Raw genomic sequence first — 20,550 nt, 5'->3', positions numbered from 1 at the left:
GAGGGGAAGACACGGACTATATACACATGAAGGGAGGGGAAGACACAGACTATATACACATGAAGGGAGGGGAAGACACAGACTATATACACATGAAGGGAGGGGAAGACACGGACTATATACACATGAAGGGAGGGGAACCACAGGTGGAAACAATCGGGAATCAGGGAATGACGTCAGACCGGTGACACAAGAGGAAGGGCAAGTGACCTGGAACAAGAGGAGAGTTACCTTTCAAAATAAAACAGGAAATCCACAAGACAGAAAACCCAAACACAGGACAGACCTCACCACTTTAGCAGGTGCCACAAACAAACACAATAGTTTAGCTAGCTAACAAGAATCTATACTAACTGCAAAAACAGCATGAAAATTAGCATATATTAGTTTATACAGAGTACAGTTAGTATGTCATATGAAACTGGGATCCAGCAACTGAGTCACGATTAAGCTCCTTGAAGGTTATTATGTCGCACTTCCTGATTCCCTCTAATTTAGCCCGAAGCGTCGTCGTGTGGATGCTTCAGTCGTTTCTGGATTTTAGCAGCGTGTGCAGTCAGAGTGTCACTTCTTGACAATCTATTAATTATGATTTTATCAGACGTGCTGGTTCAAGCCTCTCAAAAAAGGCTTGGCTGCCTTTCTTTAATTCATACCATGGTAAATTAAAAATATCTGGGTTTTGGGCTGTTGGTTGTGAAAAATCAAAACATTTAAAGTGGTCAGTTTTTGCTCCAGCAACTAAGATTTACACGTGTTTTGTAATTCTGTAGGTTAAACAATTACTCTTGAACTAAGTTAGCATAATTTCCTAATCAATACATTATCTATTGAATCTATCCAGAGACAAACTACGACTTCATCCACCCCAAAAATAACCTATTATGACAGAATTGTAAAAACACAGATTACTGTGAAAGCACCACAGTGGATGGATGGTTTCACACGGCAGCGCTGAGACAGCTGCAGCCTTCCTGTGTGAAGGCTGTATATTGTTTTTCCTCTGGTTTCCTCCTGCACTCTAAAAGACATGCAAGTGAAATGAAGTGGAGAGATTAGACATTCCTCATAGGTGCGTGCGTGTGTGTGTGTGTGTGTGTGTGTGTGTGTGTGTGTGTGTGTGTGTGTGTGTGTGTGTGTGTGTGTGTGCGTGTGTGCGTGTGTGTGTAGCCGACTGTCAACTCACTCCATCCTGTATGTGTAGAAAGGGTCCCAGCATATACACACACAATGGTGTATGTTCAAGTGTGGGAAACGAAAACGCACGCACGCACACACGCACACACGCACACACACAAACACGCACGCACGCACGCACGCACGCACGCACGCACGCATGCACGCACACACACACAGAGCGGTCACAAACCAAGGTCAGTAATTTGCTGACTGTGCAAAGGTTATTGCTGCAAATGCAAACTTTTAATCAGAAGCAGAGGCCACTGCGGTGCTCCCTGGAGGCCTCCACTCTCTACCAGAAGCCCCTCTCACAGTACAAAGGGCAGCACTGAAGCCCATCCTATCTGAAGTGTGCGTCTGTACGTGCAAGTGGGCACAGCTACGTGATGCAATATTTGTATATCCTCTGTCTGACCGGTGCAGAGTTAAGATCTCTAATCACGTCCTCCCCCCATTGATTGGTGGAGTCTGAGCGGCAGCGAGGGCTCCCTGTGGTGGCCTGCATCCACGGGTAGGCTCAGGTGGAAGAGTAATAGAGTATCGATCCCTGCCCGGCCCTGCAGACACTGAAGTAATGTGAATATCGTGGCTGAGCACAGCCTAATCATTTACCCTGCTACTGAGAACAATTCAACCAGCCTCATAGCCCTCCTCAGACCAATCCATCAGCCGCACAAGCAAACACACAACCAGACACGCAAGCAGCCCCAAGAGCCGACAGAGAGAGAGCAAAACGTGTAATCTGGCGTCAGGAATCCAACGAACGATGCGGTGAAATTCAGCCTGACATTATTGTAACAGAGCAGCTGATGATGGAAGGGAGAGCAACAAGTAAGCGGACGGCTGGGTCGCAGCAGCATGAGAAGAGTCCCTACACACACAACAAAGCAGCAGCGTAGTTAGTGAAGCCAGAGTTTATTAAAGAGTGTTTTAAAGACTTACCTACTGGCCCCTGTACCAGCTCTTCTCATAGTAAAGTCCATTCAAGTGGATTACCAAAGTCAATCCCAAAGGAAGGAGCCCATTGGTGATTTATTCATGAATCAGTCGCCTCTTCCAATTTATTCTGGGGACATGGAAAAACAGTGTCCAGTGCGGTGCGGTTGATGAGTGATGGGGAATCCTCCAGAGCATCAGTCACACAGCGTGATGCAGTATTCAATGATTCCAGGTCACAGTGAAAAATGTCACTCTGTTGGCAGCATCAACCTTCTTCTTCAGTGCCCACAGACTCACCAAAAAGTGCCCAAACATGGAGACTGATGCTCTGTCTGATGCTACCTCTACCTGCAGCCCCTTCAGCGACACATGTCCTCACCCCCTCACGTGACATTTCGCTGCTACAGGGAAAGTTAGTGTCTGGGACTTTTCCAAACCTTTTACTACGACTTGAATGGACTTTACTATGAGAGGAGCTGGTACAGGGGCCAGTAAGTAAGTCTTTAAACAGTCTTTTAATAAACTCTGGCTTCACTAACTACGTTGTTGGTGCTTTGACTTGTGTGTAGGGACTCGTCTCATGCTGCTGCAGAGGTTTGCTGTTATTTTCAGCAGTATTAGTGGTTAAAAAAGACCTTTGAATGACTTCACCGTGCTGCCCCCAGCTAATCACTGTTAGCCACGTCTGGCTGTTAGAGACTGTAAGTTGCTGCTGATGAAAACCTGACATTACCTCATTTTGCTGCCTCAAAATAAAAACTTTAGATCAATAACAAATTAACATGGGGCTTTTATTGTGAAATGAAAGCTGCTCCTTTGACCACTAGTCACAGTCACGGATCAACCCGTCACTTTTAAACATCATGGACTCAACACAAGCGCGTTACAGTTAACCTTCGAGCGTGTAGCCCTGAAATAATCGAGACGCTAATCCCTGAGTGTGTGTTTTTCTATGGAAAATGGAGTCAAGACAATTCATCACTTAAGTTTATATAAAGAGAAACGTTTGGCCGAGATAATTTGAAACACTCAGATCTATTAAAGCTGCCAACCACGGTATAAGTGCTTAAGAAAACCCTCTGTGAGCTGAAGACTGTCCATTGTTTCACAGCATACACCGTCATATCGCCCCACCCTTTTCTGGTCAAGACATAAATAAACACAAATCAGTGGAAGAGAAGCAGGGAGAAGAGGAGGAGGAGGAGGAGGAGGAGGAGGAGGAGGAGGAGGAGGAGGAGAAGGGCAGCAGTAGAAAGACAGACAGGCTGAGAGATAATGCGAGGCAGTCAGGGGCGGGGGGAGCATTTTATTAGAGGATGCTCTTTATGCTCGCATGCTCTGCCACTGGGACTTCAACACAGCCATAAATATCGCCTCGACGCAACTGAGCGAAGGATAAAAGCGAGCACAACAACCTCTGAGAGCACGACCTCTCTGATCCTCAGCATTGTGAGTTAGGGTTAGGGTTAGGGGGTTAGGGTTAGGGGGTTAGGGTTAGGGGTTAGGGGTAGGGTTAGGGGGTTAGGGGGTTAGGGTTAGGGGTAGGGGGTTAGGGGTAGGGGTTAGGGGTAGGGTTAGGGGTTAGGGGTAGGGGGTTAGGGGTAGGGGTTAGGGGTAGGGGTTAGGGTTAGGGTTAGGGGGTTAGGGTTAGGGGTTAGGGTTAGGGTTAGAGTTAGGGGGTTAGGGGTTAGGTTTAGGGTTAGGGTTAGAGTTAGGGGGTTAGGGTTAGGGGTTAGGGTTAGGGGTTAGGGTTAGAGTTAGGGGGTTAGGGTTAGGGTTAGAGTTAGGGGGTTAGGGTTAGAGTTAGGGTTAGGGGTTAGGGGGTTAGGGTTAGAGTTAGGGGTTAGGGTTAGAGTTAGGGGGTTAGGGTTAGGGGTTAGGGGGTTAGGGTTAGAGTTAGGGGTTAGGGTTAGAGTTAGGGGGTTAGGGTTAGAGTTAGGTGGTTAGGGTTAGGGTTAGAGGGTTAGGGGGTTAGGGTTAGAGTTAGGGGTTAGGGTTAGAGTTAGGGGGTTAGGGTTAGAGTTAGGTGGTTAGGGTTAGGGTTAGAGTTAGGGGGTTAGGGTTAGAGTTAGGGGTTAGGGTTAGAGTTAGGGGGTTAGGGTTAGAGTTAGGTGGTTAGGGTTAGGGTTAGAGTTAGGGGTTAGGGTTAGAGTTAGAGTTAGGGGTTAGGGTTAGAGTTAGGGTTAGGGTTAGAGTTAGGGGGTTAGGGGGTTAGGGTTAGGGTTAGAGTTAGGGGGTTAGGGTTAGGGTTAGGGGGTTAGGGTTAGAGTTAGGGGTTAGAGTTAGGGGGTTAGGGTTAGGGTTAGGGGTTAGGGCGGGGATGAGTCTGCCTACAGGTGGGAGATTGACCACCCAGCGACCTGGTGCAGGGAGAACAACCTGGAGCTCAATGCTTCCAAAACAGTGGAGATGATAGTAGACTTCAGGAAGAGCGCAGCCCCACCCTCCCCCCATCATCCTGCGTGACTCTTCGGTGGACACTGTGGAGTCCTACCGCTTCCTGGGCACACGAAAATTTTCCACATGAAAACTATTTTCTGAATTTCCAGGTTTTCCAGGACCCTGTTGGAACCCTGAGTTTGTGACGTTATTTTGCTCATTTATATATTAATAGAAAACTCTCTGCTTGAACATGTCTGCTAGCTGCCACACACACCTGGGCGATCATCGGTTGCTTTCCCGACGTTGGCAGGTTGGTAAGTCATACCAGAGCCTGGTATGACTCGCATATGCATCTGAAATAAGCAGTAGCAATAGCTGCCACTACATAAGTGTGCAGCATCAGTGTTCAGTGCCAATACATCCTTTGAAAGTGAAAAAAGGACATCCTTTATGAAGTGGAAATAAGCGTGTGTCAAGGTCTCTCCGTAACCTAAACAACGCTGTAATGCTAAATATAAAGGGGGTAAAAAGGAATCCTGACAATGACTGATGCATTTCAATTTAGGGCAACTCTGACTCCAGACTCCCAAATGAAAGTCCCATGTCAGGAATGTCATTAAACTTGGATTCTTTATGAACATTTCATTCTCTCAAACCCACTCTGTCCCTGAGTAGTTTCATGTTTAACTTCATTATCGTGCACTCTCCACTGAATGGAGCGCCGCATTGGGAACGAGCTCTCAGTAACCATAAGGAGCAGAGGAAGGCATTCGGCGTGGGTTCAAGGTTTCCACTGGACTGTATCTGTAGTTGGTGGAAAGTAACTAAGTACTTTTACTCATGTACTGCACTGTAGTAGAACTTTGAGGCACTTGTACTTGCAAAAAATAATTATAATCCAATTAACTTTAATTACTTTAATGTAGATTTTTCTGAAATGGGCCATTTTGCCTTATGAGTACTTTACCTATGGGTGCTTTGAAGCCTCTTGATGAGAGGTGAAACGTCTGCCTAGACAAATAACTAAGTCCGGACAAAATGGGAACATTCACAGGCTCATTACACGTTACTGTATAAAAGAATGTTCCTATAATGACTAAAGCAAGCTGCGTTTGGTTTTCCGTTAAAGGTAAGTAGATTTAGAGTCCTTTTGTTTCACACGTAGTTAAAGAGCCTGAGATAAGGTCATGGATATATTGGTTTCTGCTGATATCGCTGCTGATTAGGGCTGCAATAACGATTATTTTCACTATTGAATAATATGTAGAACATTTCCTCGATTCATTCATTAGTTCTTTGGTCTAAAATGGGGCTCAGTGTTTCCCAAAGCCTAAGATGACGTCCTTGAATGTCTCGTTTTGTCCACAACTCAAAGATATACAGTTTGCTGTCACAGAGGAGGAAAGAAACCAGAAAATATTCACATTTAAGAAGCTGGAATTGTAGGATTTGGACATTTTCTCTTTAAAAAAATGAATCAAACAAATAGTTAATTGTCTAAATAGTGATCCTCAAAGCACTTTCAGTCAAAAGCAACTGGACTTGGTTATTTGTCTAGGAAGACGTTTCACCTCTCATCCAAGAGGCTTCATCAGTTCATGTACGCATCTGACCAGGCTGGGACTGGTCCTGGACCAGGACGAGGACCAGGACCAGGCTGGGACTGGACCAGGACCAGGACCAGGCTGGGACCAGTCCCAGGACCAGGACCAGGCTGGGACTGGTCCAACTATCCGTTGTGAGATCCAGGTATTTAACCTCTCACAAGGCTGATGATGTCACTGGGACCCTATGTGAGTCCATGTCCAAGTACAAGCTTTCCATACAGTATATGTGCTTCAGTAAGAATCTTTAGAGTTATCCTCCTGACATGAATCACTGAATAAAAACAAAAATCACGTCCTGACGAGGATGAGGGGGAGGCTCCTCCTGCCTTTTCTCCTCTTGACTTCTTCCAGTTTTCCGTCTGCATGACTGACATCAGCACAGACCAAAACATATAATCTGTGTGACCCAGTTTCCATGGCAATTCACGCTGGCTGTTGCTGCAGCAGTGGCACACAGGCAGAAGGAGGTTACTCCATCCAGAGTCACAGCCTGCTGCGTGAGGGGGGATAACCGTGGCAGGGGAGTCAGCGCGCTAAATCCTGAGGCCTTGCATCTGATATCATGTGAAACATACATACCGGCTTACACAAGGAGACTAAAGAGTGGAGTGCAACAGTGACTGATGACTACTGACTTACATCTATCTGGTAAATGATTTAGTCATAGGTCATCGGACTCTCTTCCTTGATGGGAAGGTTTTAAAGGTGCAGTAACTGCTCCCAATTTACTGTATGCCATGATGCATAAAAGGATCATACTTCTGCAGGGAATATGTTGCCTCACAGTCGGGCATTGACAAGTGATGCCATGCCAAAAGATGTTGACAAACAGCCGTGGGTCTATGTGACGAGTTGGGATGAGAACGTGTTGCAGCTAGTAGTGTGTGAGGTGTCAGGTGGTGCGAAAACAAGTCAGCGAACTGATGAGTGTGAAAGTCTTGTAGTTGGAGCTTTACTTTAAAACACCAGCCAGGCACTTTATTCACCTCTGTTATGATTCAGCTAATAAAGCAGCCCCTTCTCATTCCCAGGGTGTCACATACCGCAGTTTTGTCACAGCCCTCCGCGTCTGGCAGAGATGCACAATGGCGCCAAACACCGCACTTTCACCCAGGAGACTGTGGTTTGTGTCCTGTTCATAGCCCCTGCATCGTGTTCCAAGCACTTCCTTTAACCCCACCGACGTGACTTTCTGACACGTTGTCTGTTGCTGGGTGCAGCTACTGTAGGTTGGCGCTGGGTGAAATGGTTATTTGTCCCAGCAGCTGAGTGACCAGAGACGGGCAAAAACCAGAGTCAGTACAGGCCGAGCATTCACTGCATGGACTGAGAGAAAGGAGAGAAACGCCATTCAAACGCACGCCCAAATGGCTAAGCTAACTTTCATGTTTACTTAGCGGTAACGGCTAACGCTAACTGCTAACGCTAACGGCTAACGGTAACTGTCGGTCAAACTCCTCTAATCCTGGTTTTTATAGTGCAATTTGCCAGATAGGACGGGTTCAAACAGGCTCAAACAGACTCCGGTCTCCTGTAGGCGACTGGGCCGGGTCTGACCAACCTGGCAACCCGACTGCTGGAATTATTTTTTGTTGTTGCGACTATGATCTTGAGACACTAGATGGCGGTGTTCTGCTCATTCTCCATATTCAACTTTTAATCACTTATTCACACGTGTTCTCCGTGTTTAAAACAGTGACCGGGAGCATCAGCTTTTAGTGTGCAGGGCTAACCAGGACCAAGTGACGCCGAGGGGTCCTGACAAAACATCAGTATGTGACGAGTTGGGATGAGAACAGATTGAATAAACCCATTCTTCTTACCGCTTCGGCCAATTTTAACCTGTGACTTTTGAACTTTGGGATCCTGATGATGGTCAGAAAGGTCTTCCAGCGGCTTCAGACCATAGATGTCAATCAGATTTTAAACAGATAAAACTCTTCTACTGCACAAACCAACTTACCCGAGGCCTCTTCCAGACCACACGGCCGATCCTGTTGCCCTGGTAAAAGAGCGTGTCGTCGGTGGCGGGGAAGCGGGGGTCCTCAAAGAGCAGGCCACTCTGCAAGCACTGCCTCTTCAGGGTGGAGTACTGCTGCCCCTCGAAGGCCTTCACTGAAGTGAACATACTGCAGCCCTGAAGGACACAACCACGGTGACAAGGAGAGGCAGCAGTCAGACCAAAGTTGTAGATCACATCCACACAAACAAATGGGTTTCCCTCCGATAAGTAAGTTTCTCTGCCACTTTTGAAACCAGTTCCCATCCCAGGACTTCTGCTCTTCCACTCACAGCTGACTGACAGCAGAATCCAGCCCACTTTAATACCTTAACAGTGAAAGCTCTCATTGGAAACAGGAAGTCGATGTGCGCAGCTGCCTTGAGCACGGCCGGGATTCACTGGGTCAAAATGATTAATCTGTCGATTCACTGATATCCTCTGGAGCCTAATTATCACTGCTATGGATTAAAGGAGCCACGTATACATTGATCAGCGCGGTACTGGAGGAGCATAGAGGGGGACTGGTGAGTCAGAGTGAAGACTAAGATAAACATTGGATAATCACAAATTTTTCGACTGTTTAACCAAAATTTGATTTAATTACTAGAGTTATTTTCCAGGATCAATTCACCCCCATGTCTTCTCTAATTCTCTGACCTTTCCTTTAACACGTAGTTAAAGAGCCTGAGATAAGGTCATGGATATATTGGTTTCTGCTGATATCGCTGCTGATTAGGGCTGCGATAACGATTATTTTCACTATTGATTCATATGTCAAACATTTCCTCGATTCATTCATTATTTCTTTGGTCTAAAATGGGGATCAGTGTTTCCCAAAGCCTAAGGTGACGTCCTTGGATGTCTTGTTTTGTCCACAACTCAAATATATTCAGTTTGCTGTCACGGAGGAGGAAAGAAACCAGAAAATATTCACATTAAAGAAGCTGGAATTGTAGGATTTGGACATTTTCTCTTTAAAAAAATGAATCAAACAAATAGTTAATTGTCTAAATAGTGATCCTCAAAGCACTTTCAGTCCAAAGCAACTGGACTTGGTTAATTGTCTAGGAAGACGTTTCACCTCTCATCCAAGAGGCTTCATCAGTTCATGTACGCATCTGACCAGGCTGGGACTGGACCAGGACCAGGACCAGGCTGGGACTGGACCAGGACCAGGACCAGGACCAGGCTGGGACTGGACCAGGACCAGGACCAGGACCAGGCTGGGACTGGACCAACTAACTGGTGTGGAGATCCAGGTATTTAACCTCTCACCGATGATGTCACTGGGACCCTATGTGCTCCAAAGTGCCAACGACCGTTGTTAGAGTGGCAGTCGTTGGTGGGAAGTTGGTTTCGACTTGGTTAGTGCTCTAATGAGTCTAGACGACAGTCGTTGGATTAACCGAGTCCAGTTGCTTTTTTTGGACAAATGAGAACATTCACAGGCTTGTCTAAATAGTGAATTCAATAGTTTACAGAAGAATTGACTAAAGAAATTATTTTGAGCTCTGATAAACATGTGATGAGGAATTTAAGTCTTTATTCAAGAGCATTTACAGACGACATGGCTAATCATTCATTTGGAAAAATCAATTGCCAGTAAATGAAATGCTCATTAGTGGCACCTTTAGAGAGAGGCGGCTGTGCTTTCCCACTGCAAACACCGTAATCAACAAATCTGACCTGGACGGTCGATGTGTTTTCAGATGAGAAAAATTATTCATGGCTGAACTTTTCATGGTTATCAATTTGCATACTTCCTCCTCGACCCGTGTGATTTAATTTCAGAATCAATACTCCGAGCCAGCAAATGGACAAGAGATTTATTAGAGGCATTCAAAGCTGCTCAGGTCATTGAACGCCTTAGCAACGATGTTTCAAGCAAGGTTCATTACTGGCTGACTCAACACGCAGGCTATGTTTCTTGGCGTGGGTGAAATTATGTCAGAGAAAAGCTGAGACACAAAGTGAATTCAACTATGAGGATATTACCCAAAAGGTGCAAGAATCATGGGAGTACATGTAAGTGATCAAATAGGCAAGACGGCTTTAAATGCTCCGCTTTAGAAAGCTATAAAATAAATATATATAAGTGTGTTTTATTGATTCATAGGGGTGCAGTCTGACTACCTGACAACAGGTGCCTTTTCCGTCTATCACAGAGGGTGTGGGAGGTTTCTGTTGTCCTGATATCAGCGGTCCGCCTCAGCTTTGACGCTACGCTGTTCTCCAGCAGGACGGCACATGAGAGATGTTCAGATGTAGGAGGGATCGCTCCTCCAGAACAGGGCTGGGGAATCCTGCTCTTGGAGAGCCACTGTCCTGCATGTTTTAGGTTCCTCTCTGCTCTAACACACCTGAGTCTAATGATTTGCTCGTTATCAAGCAGCTGATGCTCGTCACAGTTTGATTATCGTTAGACTCAGGTGTGTTAGGGTAGGGAGAAACCTAAAACATGCAGGACAGTGGCTCTCCAGGACCGGAATTGCCCACCCCTGTCCTAGAACTCTTGCAAAGCTTTCAAATGGGATGTTCCTCTGATGCTGTTTGTAAGCCATGTCAGAGCACATGCATCCTGGTGATAATCTATCTTTATCTGAATATCTTATCTGAATAAGGAGAATACGTGTTGGAGAATACACCCAGAATGTATTGAACACAATCAGATCCCAGCCAGGCAGGGCTGTAGTACTTGAGTGCGGCCTCAAGACTACTTTTATAAAGTCTTGAACTCATCTTGGTCTTGTGTCTTGTTGGATTCAGATTTGTTTTGGACTCTATTAAGAACTGGGCAAGTTGTTCCTGGCTGCTGATTCCAGATCAGCTGTACAGAATATTCCCTCAACTCTCTGCATTGATTCGTTTGATGTTAGAAGATAGATCAGTGTTATATGTTATATATAAGATCTTGTTTAAAGATTCACTCAAACTCCTTAATCACTGTATTAGCCTTGAAAAACACAATTGCCCATGAACAGGACTGGATTTACTCTGGGCTCGGTCTTGACCTCGTTTAGATTAAGTTGGTCTTTTGACCAAAGCCCTGCAGCCAGGTGTAAAAGACATTTTTACTTAAACTAAACATGGCACTTCTTCAACATTATGAACTCAAGATGGACTCAATTGACGCAGCAGAACCAGAGATATTGTTAAATATATTCTAGGGATCGACCGATATGGATTTTTTAAGGGCAGATGCCGTTTTTTTTTCCATCAGCCTTAGCCGATGACGGAAACAGACTGCCGATTTTCTTGAGCCGATAGTTGGAGCCGATACTACTTTTTTTCATTCATCTTCAACCGCTTGTCCCTATCGGGGTCTTGGGGGGCTGGAGACGATCCCAGCTGACATCGGGCGTGAGGCGGGGTCCACCCTGGACAGGACGCCAGTCTATCACAGGACACATAGAGACGAACAGAGACAGACAACCATTCACACCTACGGGTGATTTAGAGTCATCAATGAACCGAACACCTGCACGTCTTTGGACTGTGGGAGGAAACCGGAGAACCCGGAGAAAACCCACGCTGACACGGGGAGAACATTTGCTCCCTCAATTTACTTCATAAATCACACAATGATGATAACAAATATTCTCAACTCGAGTCTCAATTTAAAAATAAGGAACATTTACTAAACTTAAAAACTTCAAAAATGGACGCCTGTCTGTAAATAATGCCGGGGAAAAACCGGCAAACACAGCAGCCCGCATCGGCCGATACTGATACACCTAAAAAACGCAAATATCAGCCGATAATATCGTCCGGCCGATGTATCGGTCTATTTCTAATATATTCCACATATTCTTCTTCCTTGTCAAAACCTGGTGCCAAAATTTCCTTCAGTACAACTCGACTGCCGACAGCTCAATCAGAGATTCGGGTATGTTATGCTAGAAGCTAATGTAGCCTAGAGAAGAGCTACAGAGGTCTGGTAAGATCACTTCTTTCTAACAACACGCCTCCACATTGTTTCATTTTCAAACTTGTAGTCTTCAAAACCAACTGATATCAACTTTTAACCAAAAATTCTGAATATGTTGCCGGTTCCACCCACTCAAAGATAACATTAGCTGGTTTCCTTACAGTCTTCTGTGATAGTAGGCTGGATATCTTTGGGTTTTCATCTATTCAGATAAAATAAGAAATACATGGATATGTCAACCTGGGCTCTGTGGAGACAAAATACATTTAGTGCATGGTACCCATAATATGACTGTCTAATCTCAGATCCATTATAACCGGCACACTGCGGTACAGCAAAGTATTAAAACCAAATCCAGATGGAATCTCTTAACGCCACATTACTACCAAGCAGCGCTATCAAATAAAGTCTTTTTTAATGGGGCTCAGTTGACCTGTTCACTTCCCAGCAGTGCTCAATGTCATCTAATATCTGGGGGAAATGAAGTGAGCAGAAAATGGAGGGACGCCAACGCACAACAGGAGCGATTTGAAATCTGACGACTGCACCTTTCAAACATAATCAACCTGAAGGCATTGGAAGGCAACTTTTCCCGACATTCAGGGGGATCTAGTTCTTTCAGCGATATTTTTAAAACAGACTGTAAAACTGATGACGGAGAGGCACTGACAAACTCAAACCTGCAGCTAAAGTCCAATATCAGCTTAATCGTGCCATCCATACACATTTAACCATTTAAAGTATGCATCCATCTCTACATTAGAACATGCGTATGGATAAAGGATTCTCCCCTGTACGAAAGCTGGTCTGATCCAACACCTGGTCCGTGTTGTTGTTGTTAACTGAAGCTTTGAGTCTCTGACCTTAATTAAAGAAAATATCCACTCACAGAGGCTTTAACAAGCTCACCCGACTCCTGAATGAGTGATAAAGTAAATTCCTGGGGGAATGACGAGGTCACAGTTGGAAGCTAAATCTGACAGATGGCCTGTTGTCTTGGCTCGTGACTGCAATGGGGAAAACCATGCTGTCATCTGGCCTCCGTGTACGGCCAACAGCATTACCTGCAGAGAGCCAATCCTGAGAAGCTGCTGCACTGGACGCCTTTACTGCTGTGGCAAGCACAACAACAATCACTGCTCTGAATTATAGCTGAATAAACACAGTGTGGACTATATTACGCTCATATGTCCCCAGTCCCCCAGTGTTCCAGTCTATCTGACATATTAGGACAACAGTTGCCTATTTACACATTCAACGGACACGAAGCAACGTTAGCATTCGTTTGGAGTAGAGTTTCTGTCAATCTAATAAATGCATGAATCCAATACTGATCTCCATTTGGGCTCCATGAGCTGCTGAGAACATCAGTATCAGCATTTTTCAATATGCGCCAATATGAACACTTTTTTACAGAACCTATAAGGCAGTGGAGTTCTTCCGCTTTCCCTCTCCATACCGATTCTGAAACTCGTGCTGTGGGTATCGTCCGAAAGCGAGTACAGATACCGATACCAGTGTGTTAAAAACAAAAGATCTTACTACGCCTGCATGACTTTGATATGATTATCGTTGTGGTGAGGCCTGACTCAGGTTAAACACTTTAAGACATGAATGAATACAGCAAGTGGAAGCCATTTAACTTTAAATGTATTTTTTAAAAAGAACTACTAAGAATTATTAAACTGATTAATTATAGAGTTAACGAAGCTGGGCGTCACGTCGCGGTGGTTGAATCCCGGCTGGGGCCCTTCTGTGTGTGTGTCTGTGTGGGTTTTCTCCGGGTTCTCCGGTTTCCTCCCACAGTCCAAAGACGTGCAGGTGTTCGGTTCATTGATGACTCTAAATCACCCGTAGGTGTGAATGGTTGTCTGTCTCTGTCTGTCTCTATGTGTCCTGTGATAGACTGGCGTCCTGTCCAGGGTGGACCCCGCCTCACGCCTGATGTCAGCTGGGATCGGCTCCATCCCCCCACGACCCCGACAGGGACAAGAGGTTGAAGATGAGTGAGTGAGTTAACGGAGCTAACCCGTAAATAGATTCCTGTTTCTAATAACTTACGTGGTATCACACTGGTGCCTGGACTTCAGTACTCGCAGATACTCATGCCAGCATTTTAGGCAGTATAGGAGGCATTTTTTTTTTCTTTTCAGATTCATTTTTTTGGCAGGAAATGGTGAGAGAGAGAGGGCGAGACATGCAGCAAAGGGCCGCAGGTCGGAGTCGAACCCGCGGCCGCTCCCTCAAGGACCTTCAGCCTCTTTACATGGGGCGACTGCTCTAACCACTGTGCCCCCGGCCGCCCCTGTGATGTTTATTTAGCTAAATAAACCGACAGACGAAACTGATTCAGGTCGACACTCCCGTTCTGCACCGTTGTTCCTGTCGTGATTAATTCATTAAGAATCAATTATTGTTCAATTGTGGACACCTGTCTTACAAACTGTGCACCGTCTTGGGTTACCATGCATCTCTGCTCTGGATGAAAGTTATCCATGCTTGACGTTTCTGCTCTGTGTGCTACAGAAGTCCTGAAATACTTCACACTTTGCTTATTGTATTATTACCATCAGCTGCTTCATTTTCCATTCATACCACAGTTACGTAAACTTTCTTATCTGATCCCAAAAAGTGTTAAATGCCGACGCAATTTCATGCCCACGTTTCGAGACGATGCCGACGCCAAAGTCAATGAAATACCTTGGAGTTGTGGACAAAACAAGCCATTTAATGAACAGATGAATCAACAATGAAACTAACCAAGCCCTGTTGATGATATAAGCATTGCAGAAAGTGAAAGCACCAAACTTTCACCGGTAAAATAAGCGGGCGCAGATGCTTTAATGTGGAAAGAATACTGTTGGACCGCAGACAGATGTTTGGGAAGACATGATCTGTGATGATATAAGATCATCAGCTCTCCTACAAGTGGGGAAGCAAGACAGATGGAAAGGGAATGAGGTGGAAATGCATTAAAAACTGCCCACGCTACAGGGAGAACGGGACCGCAGCAGCCCACAAGAGACTGGAAGGAACCTATTAGTCATAAAGTGGCTAAAAGTGGCCGGTTTGTTTACCACATTTCTGGGATAATGGGCAATAAAGTCCGACGAGACACACGATGGCTGGGGAAAGTGTGGATGTTGGCAAGATGGCATTTCCCGTCATTCATCATACCGAGTTATTTTCCACATCGTAACTGTCGATGGCACACACTCTGTTTACAGGAAAGTGTGAAAAAACAGCTAGAACGTGAGAAATAACATGTTGCAGAGGAGGGAAACCTCGGCTCAAGGACAAAATGACAGTTAAAGAGTTTATGACTGACAGACGATGCAGCCCCTCCACCCTTCCCCCCCCAAAAAAACTATTGAGTCATGATTCAGAAATGACAGCTCCTGCAGTGGAGAGGGGTGGAAATCTGGAGGAAAAAGTTATTCAACCAATGATCAATAGTCTTAAGACAGAGTAGAAGGAAACAAAGTGCCCCTTCACGCAGATGGAAGCTCTGTGGAACTGACGGCGTGTGTTAATCATCTGCTACACTTCAGCTCCAACGTGTCGATCCGGGATAACAAATAATTCATAATGCTTACTCTCTCCTCATTACCGATGCCGGCTGTGTGCAAAATGTTGTGTTTCACTGATTGTTTACAGTATTAGATGTCTTTCATCTTGTGAAGTGAGAGGCCAAATCCGTCCTGTTAAACCTCTCCCATCCCTAAAGCGCTCTGTGATCTCTGCTGCAGTTGAACCACACACACACACACACACACACACACACACACACACACACACACACACACACACACACACACACACACACACACACACACACACACACACACACACACACACACACACACACACACACACACACACACACACACACACACACACACACACACACACACACACACACACACACAGACGAACGGCTGAATATGAGCCTCATCCCAGATTGCAAACTGCCCTGGCTTCATTCTGCTATGCTAGCCTTACTGTGCACGAGTAAGTGCTGGTCAGCAGATGTCAACATGCATCTCATTCCACTGCTGTGGCACGGTACTGTACCGCAGACTGGCATATGTAAAGTACCGCAGAGTTTTTGATAACGGTACAATGGGAGAATTGACTGTCAAACTGATGCATGGGCCAACACGCAAACTTCTCTCACATGCAACTAGCAGCCTAAAGGGAAAGTGACCAGCCTCAGGCGCCAGCAGCACCTATGTGAAAACCCTACTTCAACGTATTGTCACATATATATTCATACCCAACACCGATCCCATACCATTATGGAATCAATAAGCTGTTCACCTCACCATGTGGAAGAGACTAAAGGCATCAGACTTAAACATTACTTCCCTAACTTTGTGAAACACAATGTAACAAATTAGCAGATAGTTACAAATGTACTGAATTGTTATTTATGTATTCATTTGTTATTAAAATAAACAATTGTGCACCAGCTTAAACTTCAAGAAAAAAAGTTAAACTCAAATGTAAGAGCTGAACCTGAGACTTAAGTAACTTAAATAGCAAACAGTAATAAAACTCATTTGCAAACATTCATTCATTCATTCATCTTCAACCTCTTGTCCCTATCGGGGTCGCGGGGGGCTGGAGCTGATCCCAGCTGACATCGGGCGTGAGGCGGGGTCCACCCTGGACAGGACGCCAGTCTATCACAGGACACATAGAGACGAACAGAGACAGACAACCATTCACACCTACGGTGATTTAGAGTCATCAATGAACCGAACACCTGCACGTCTTTGGACTGTGGGAGGAAACCGGAGAACCCGGAGAAAATCCACGCAGACACGGGGACAACATGCAAACTCCACACAGAAGGGCCCCAGCCGGGATGCGAACATGAAACCTTCTCGCTGTGAGGCGACAGAGCTAACCACCACACCACCGTGTCGCCTATTTAGTGCAAACAGGAATTCAAAATAAGAAATAGCAGCTGAACCTGAAAACAAAGTAACTTAAATAACAATGTGCCGTTCTGATCGTCATGTTTCACAACTATTGATAAAAGAAGATGGTAGCACAGGCTATTGTTACGCTGCTGTGAACACATGTCACATGTCGTACATCTGTAGCTTCATTTCTGTATTTCAGTTCACTGAACGCGGTGAAATACCTCCATACAGCCGAGTCTTTGCTCGCTTCATGTTGTTGCTGGTGTTGGCTGTGAGTCAACCGGCCTCTCGCCACCATTTAATGGATCTGGTTAATAATCCGATATCCCATCCAGCTAATTTGTCAATATTGGGACCGATATCCGTTCATAATACCGGATTGGTGCATCCCTACTTGTGAATGCACTCGACATCTTAATTCAGGTATGGGATCAAACTGGAAATAGTGGATCAGTGCATCTCTAAAGAAAACACCAGGATATTTGTGCAAGTGGAGGAAAGTTAAAGGGAGGAAAGAGGTGCTGTGGCTCTCCAGCACCACGGACAGCTCCTCTGTTACAGACCTGAATGTGACCCAAGTGTTTAGCCCTGGGCAGACAAAAGGAGTGTGCTTATATCCAGGCAGGCATCTCCACCAGAGGATAATGGTGTGCCGTGCTACACTTAAACAATTTTCTCCACAATCTCCCTGGCATCACAGGAAGGGAGAGAGAGGTAAATGGTAAATGGTAAATGGACTTGTACTTATAAAGCGCCTTTCTAGTCATCTGACTACTCAAGGCGCTTCACAGTGTTTGTCACATTCACCCGTTCACACAGACATTCACACTGATGGCAGTGGACATCTACAGACCATCTAATCTAACCATTCACACCACATTCACACACCCATGCGCAGCACGGGGAGCAATTTGGGGTTCAGTGTCTTGCTCAAGGACACTTCGACATGTGGAACGGGGGGAGATGGGGATCGAACCACCAATCTCTCGATCAGAGGACGACCCACTCTGCCACCAAGCCACAGCCGCCGATGTGGACATGTTGTTGCTGCTGAAGTTACAGTTTCACGACTGACGTACAGCGAGCACGCAGGAATCGACTCACACTAAGAAATGCAAAAACCAGGGGCGGCCCGTGGCTGTGTGGTTAGAGCCGTCGCCCCATGGAAAGAGGCTGAAGGTCCTTGAGGCAGCAGAACGTTTGACGCCGACCTGCGGCCCTTTGCTGCACGTCTCTCAACCCACTTCCTGTCTGTCCTGTATGACAAAGGCTTGGAAAACTACCTAAAAATAATCTTAAACCATAAAAGAAAAGCAAAAGGATAAAACCCTGCACATATAGCAGCTGCATGTTGGCTAAAATTAAAGAATGCTGCAGTTATTAGAGACAAAGTAAGGAACAAACGAGTCCCCCCAAAGAGATCATTACAGTGATTTGTTGTGAGGAAAATGTGTTTCACGATTAGATGTCCTGATTACAATGTTCACGAAAATGTGCAGCACGTCGTTAAAGTGCACAGCGGGCCGCGGCAGATTCTGGCGGTGTTCTGGTGAGAGACCGGGGAGGAGGAGGAGGAGGAGGAGGAGGAGGGGTGTGTTCGGGGTGTCGGTGTCAGTGGTGGAGTGACTGATTGAGTCTGCTACTGCTGACAGACTGATTACAGCCAGAGAAGTGAACAGTGAGCAGTAATGCACCATTATACCGAGGGGAGAGAGAGCGGGGGAGACAGAGTGGGAGAAAAGAGAGAGAGAGAAGGAAGGGAGGGGTGCGCCAGACCATCCCTCACCCCCCCCTCCTGCATCAGGGAGGAGGGCTATCCCAGCTCCCCATCCTCCCAGCATCGTGATCTCCTCTCTGCAGTATCTTCCGCTGCCAGCTAGGCTTGACCATGACATACGACACTTGCACTGGAAGTCTCTTTCCTCTGCCTGCATCTCCACTCGCCCTGATTTTGTTTCCCACTTTGATTCTTATCACGATATAACATTTGAACGGCGTTAGTGCCCGGCCATGAGCTCACTCAGATCTGTTTATAATCGGGAGAACAACAAGTTTTACATTTTTATAACTTTATTTGCCCCAGGATCACCATGAAACATGCGTCCGCGGTTGCTATGCACATCATGCTAACCGTAATGCATTGATTTTTCCTGCAGATATTGTTTTTGTCTCTCTCTAATGAACAATAATGCTAAATCAGCACTTATATTTAGGCATTATAATTGAAATTAAAGCCTGAGGGAGCCCCAGATCTAAAGACCCTGTCCTCAAAGTGTTAAATAACCTTAGACTCATCATATCCATACTGTATATGTGGAGATAAAACTATAAAATGAAGTAGTTTAAATCAAATCAGCCACTTTTTAAAGTCCCCAGACAGTTGAAAGTGATTTTGGACCCTGTTGAAACCCCTGTAGGACCTGCTAGAGTCTCAGGACTGCACTCTTTTGGACCATCATACCCGGCGTGGAGCCCCAACTGGTGCGTACACACGGGCATAGACTATCACTGTGCATCGAGTCCCCCTCCTAGTGCTCTGCAGAACAATCGACTTCTTGAAATTATTAATTTATTTACTCCACATGCAGAGGAAAAAACAGGCTCCAGAGCATCAGACAGAGACGTAAAGGCATCCAAAGCCTGGAGCCTTTTATTCCATGGTTGATTTTACCACACTTTAGTCAAATTAATCATTTTTGCTTTGTTACCAAACTATGAGCTTGGAGGTACCCCTGCTCCTGAATGCTCCACTGATGTTAGGATCAGATGTGGCTCCCATAGGTGCATGGCAACAGAGGTGCATCTATGCTGTGTGCATTATAATTATATTAATATAAATAAACAGGATTTGTGTGTAATAGAGAGGAAAGCCCCACCTTTACCACAGCACATGAAAACAAAGCTCAGCAGCAGAGGAACAGAAACAGCACAGAGGGGACAGCGGCTCTGAAATCTGATATGCGCAATTTCTGCGCAAAGTAAAAACGAATATAGCACCGGTGCATTTCGGGGTTATGATGAATATTCCCTCCGTCACCCTCACGGCACGTTAACGGCTCAGCAACCCCGCACAGAGAGGCCATATAAGGCCACAGCACACGGCTACGGTAAGTAAGTAATAGGATCTCGGATCTCCTGAGATCTCAGCCGCCGACCGCCGCCTCTCCATCCCCGTCTCCATCTCCTGCAGCCCGCCGACGCACCTGCCCGCCCGGGAAGCTGCGTGAGCGGCACGGTTACCTGAACTGAGGCCTCTCCCGTGGCAACGTGGTTCTCTCTCGGGTCCTCCTTCAGGGGGTCCAGCCGGTCCGGCTCTCGCTCTCCTGGGGCTGCTGGGATTCCTCACCACGCTCTCTCTCTCTCTCTCTCTCTCTCTCTCTCTCTCTCTCTCTCTCTCTCTCTCTCTCTCTCTCTCTCTCTCTCTCTCTCTCTCTCTCTCTCTCTCTCGCTCTCGCTCTCTCTCACTCCTTCTCTCTCTCGTCCGCTGGAGGAGCTCCTCTCTCTCTCCCCCCTCCTCACCCCATCAGCGTCAAGCTGCAGCGGAAACGACAGGAAACCGGAAGTTCTGTGTACAAGATTAAA

At 46.0% G+C, this 20,550-nt stretch overlaps 1 protein-coding gene across 1 annotated transcript in view; it reads right to left on the bottom strand.

Moving 5' to 3' along the window:
* Positions 1-20,306, bottom strand: part of capn5b (calpain 5b) — a gene marked incomplete at its 3' end in the record, with an annotated part of 46,321 nt that extends 26,015 nt beyond the window's left edge. Inside the window, exons 1-2 of the mRNA XM_083927543.1 lie at positions 20,209-20,306; positions 8,071-8,244 (exon numbers count right to left, since the gene is read on the bottom strand). Of these exons, the coding sequence (XP_083783669.1) occupies positions 8,071-8,235 (165 nt within the window). The 5' untranslated portion in view covers positions 8,236-8,244; positions 20,209-20,306. The remainder of the gene's footprint in view (positions 1-8,070; positions 8,245-20,208) is intronic.
* Between the last annotated feature and the right edge of the window lie 244 nt (positions 20,307-20,550).

The sequence above is a fragment of the Echiichthys vipera genome, assembly GCF_963691815.1.
Source record: "Echiichthys vipera genome assembly, chromosome: 14".
NCBI classification, from domain to species: domain Eukaryota; kingdom Metazoa; phylum Chordata; class Actinopteri; order Perciformes; family Trachinidae; genus Echiichthys; species Echiichthys vipera.
Note: the sequence above shows the minus strand (reverse complement) of the source record. Positions and strands in the feature narration are given on the sequence as shown.